Here is a 3,510-nt window from a genome sequence, read left to right as displayed (position 1 = left end):
GAATCTGCTCTTTGATGGTGGCGGCGTCCATTGTAACCTTTAAAACAATTAAAACCACATTAACTTAGAAGTTAAAAAGATCGACACAAAGTAAAACACAATTGATGAAATAGGTGAGCTACCTGCTGGTTTGTGCGCTGGCCTTGGTCCCGTGTTAGCAGCGTTACGGAACCCACATCAACAAAATAAGCTCATTACACTCTCTGATAAAGGGTCAGACTCTATTGGTATAGTTTGCCGGTACTTCGAGAGACTCCTTCTTAGTTAATCTTATTATATGTTCAATGTCTGCCAATATAATATAGGGTACAAACCAGAAAACCCTAAAGAGAATTTAAGGAATGCTCTAAAACATCCCATAAAACCTTACTAACAATATAGAAATATTCTAAACCGTGTACTTGACTCTCACACGAACTAAAAAATAAAGTGTATGCAGGAGACAAACAAACGGTTATATATAAAAAAAACACATGTCTTGAAAAGTGGGACTCGAAATGAGATAAGGTGTCCCAGAAATTTCACAAATGTATAACAAAATGAATATAACACATTAATTGATTAATCATCAAGAAGAAGATGAGATGGGCCGGGAATTAATTGAATATTTAATCAGTAGGGGTTCCTATGTGGATTCTGAGAAGAAGGAGGAGGATTTAAAAGAGGTTCAAGTGCTTTCACCACAATGCTCATGTCTGGTTTAAAATCTGGATCAATACGCACACAGAGTGCAGCCACCGCGGCTAGCTGACCATTATATCGCACCATATTCATATATAACAAATAAAATCAGACTCATGAAATGTTTTAGTTGTCATACAGAGATGAATGTGGACAAGATAACTATGGCTTGTTTTCTTTGGCATTTGCAAGAAAAAGGTAAGAATTGAACTTTGATTATAATATTAGCAGATAAATTAGTCTTCTATATTCTAAGCTAGATAAATTCTTTAATGCTGTAATGAAACAATAAGAGGAAAAATCAATGTTACTGGATTAAGTACCTTGGCAACATCTTCGGAAGGGTACTCTCCGAGTAGACTTGGATCAACCCATTGCTCCACTTTGTCTTTGCTTAGTTTAGGGGTTGCCTAAGACAATACACAACATCTTTATCATTAATCAGCATATATATTTCATTTCTCTGCTAATTAATCTTTTCCCACAAAATTTAGCTTTGTTGTTTTAACAAACTAAGTTTCAAAATTATAGGCCAAAAATGTTTTCTTTGAGGTTTTTGTATTTGTTGTAGTTTTAGAAGCTTATATTATCAATGCAACTATGCAAGCAAAAAAGAATATGAAGAATAAAGATAAGCTGCAATAATCATTACCCATCGCACTAGACTATGCTCTCCCGACGGTAAGGTCAAATCAATATCTTTACGACCTGTAAGGAGCTCCAGCAAAACAATCCCAAAGCAGTACACATCACTCTTTGTGCTCAATGTTCCTGTTAGTGTGTATCTGAAATAAATAACCCAAAATGTTTAAAGAAGATGTGTTAGCCTTCTGGAATGAAAATCACTGTTCAAGATTGATAAAATATCTAAAAGGACGTTACTCTGGAGCCCTATGGCCATAACTTCCTCCTATCATACAACCGGCTGAGTGAAAGCGAACAGCCATGTTAATGACTTTATCAGAAAAATCTAAATAAGCAACCTTGGCAACATCATCATCGAACAGAAACATGTTGCTGGATTTCATGTCTCGGTACTCAAGTGCTTATCAAATCAGTGGTTACAACAATCCCATCTTATAGTATGTCCTGCTTCCTTCTACCCTCGAGGATTATCAATCAAATTATAAGTGCCATGAGATAATTCTAGTGGTCAGACATTAAGGGGAGCGCACGATTCCTTGGATAACATGGAATACAATCACGGATCCAAAGAATGCTGGAGTACTTGCGATAAGAGATTTAAAAGACTTTAGTTTAGTGCTTCTAGCTAAACAAAATTGGCGGATCCTGCAACAACCATCTTCGCTCATGGCAAGAGTTTTCGATGCTATATACTATCCAAAGAAAACTCTTCTAACAGCAACATCCTGCACTACAACACATATGAGATGCGTGAGTATTTTATAAACAATCAATGAGGCAACTCTCCCATCTACTGGGCTATACACATAAGCAATTGAGATATCTCTAACCATCAAAAAACTTGATTTGTGTGGAATTTCACTTCAACCTTTTACCTCAAAAGACCACACGAAATACTGCAAGTGCACAATTGATCGGTAGTAGTATTTAAGGATCGATCCCACAGAGACGAATAAATCACGTTAAGAGTTTGTTTAGAGAGGACTATGGTTAAGACAATAATAAGATGGGGGTTTTGGTTGGGTTTGTAACTAAAGAAAACAATAACTAAATGCGAATACTTTAAGAAAATATAAATGGACGGAATATTGGGCTGTAGGGAATTCTTAGGGTATCAAGCACCGGTCTAAGCCTAAAGGGAATAGGATTGGAAGTTCAATGGTTAAACGTTCTTGGACTACGAAACACGAATGAACGGGAGATAAGCTACTCGCTAATCACCTATCTAAAGTTTATATACTCCGTTACTCAACTTTCACATGCAACGACGCATATACCCCAGCAATTAAAGCAAGTTCGATTCTAATCCGTAAAGTTCTATAACTCAACTGACGCAGGTTATAACACGATACTTGTCTAGGCTATTGCGAGCGAGTTTACAACACTTGTGATGTGTAAAACGCCTATGTTCAACCACTAGTTAGCTAATCAAGCAATATGCATTAAGAATAAACCTAGAACAAAAAACTAAGTTGAACTAAACCAGATCTAAACACCCTTAAACAAACGATAACATGAATCCCCTTTGAAACCCTATTACCCAACAAGTAAACTACTCACACATACTCATGCAAATCAAAGCCATATGAATAAGATATTACATATAAGATTAGAAGTATGAGAAAAGGGTTTAGAGATCTTCTCTGTGATACAAAGTAGATGATTCTTCTTCCTTAAAAAAGTAGGAAACCGAAAATAAGAAAACTAGAAAGAGATTGGTGACTTCAAAGGCAACAGTGGTGGCTTCCAAGAGAGCTGTAGATGAACGAACTTCGACAACTGAGTAGAGGTCTAGGGACGTCTCTAAGGCTGCTGCTGGAGGCGTGGATGAGTGATTAAGAGACGGAAAGGAGACACCAAGGAAGCACACCCCAAAACCCTAGGTCTTAAGAGTATTTATAGGGTTTTGTATAGGGTTAGAGTTTTTGTAAGGGTAGAAATGTCTTCTCTTCTTAAGTGCAGGACAAGGGGCGGCGAAGGAGGCTTCTGGACCGTGGAGGAGGCTTGGACTGGCCCGTGGTGATGGTCGATGGTCAAGCCTTGAATAAAAGCCTATCGGCTGGTTGCTTCTCTTTACGTCGGTTTATAACACGTCTTGGTAAATCGGGCATAACTTCCGGATGAATGAATGGATTGACTTGATTCTACTTCGAAGAGAAAGATGACTCTTCCAGATTTCCATAG

At 37.6% G+C, this 3,510-nt stretch overlaps 1 protein-coding gene across 1 annotated transcript; it reads right to left on the bottom strand.

Moving 5' to 3' along the window:
- On the bottom strand, positions 613 to 1,709 carry LOC104743943 (pto-interacting protein 1-like). Its single transcript, XM_010464970.1, has 4 exons — positions 1,564 to 1,709; positions 1,334 to 1,466; positions 1,005 to 1,091; positions 613 to 747 (listed from the first exon to the last, which is right to left on the bottom strand). The coding sequence occupies exons 1-4, from the start codon at positions 1,707 to 1,709 to the stop codon at positions 613 to 615; spliced, it is 501 nt and encodes a 166-aa protein (XP_010463272.1).

The sequence above is a fragment of the Camelina sativa genome, chromosome 14 (genome assembly GCF_000633955.1).
Source record: "Camelina sativa cultivar DH55 chromosome 14, Cs, whole genome shotgun sequence".
NCBI lineage: Eukaryota > Viridiplantae > Streptophyta > Magnoliopsida > Brassicales > Brassicaceae > Camelina > Camelina sativa.
Note: the sequence above shows the minus strand (reverse complement) of the source record. Positions and strands in the feature narration are given on the sequence as shown.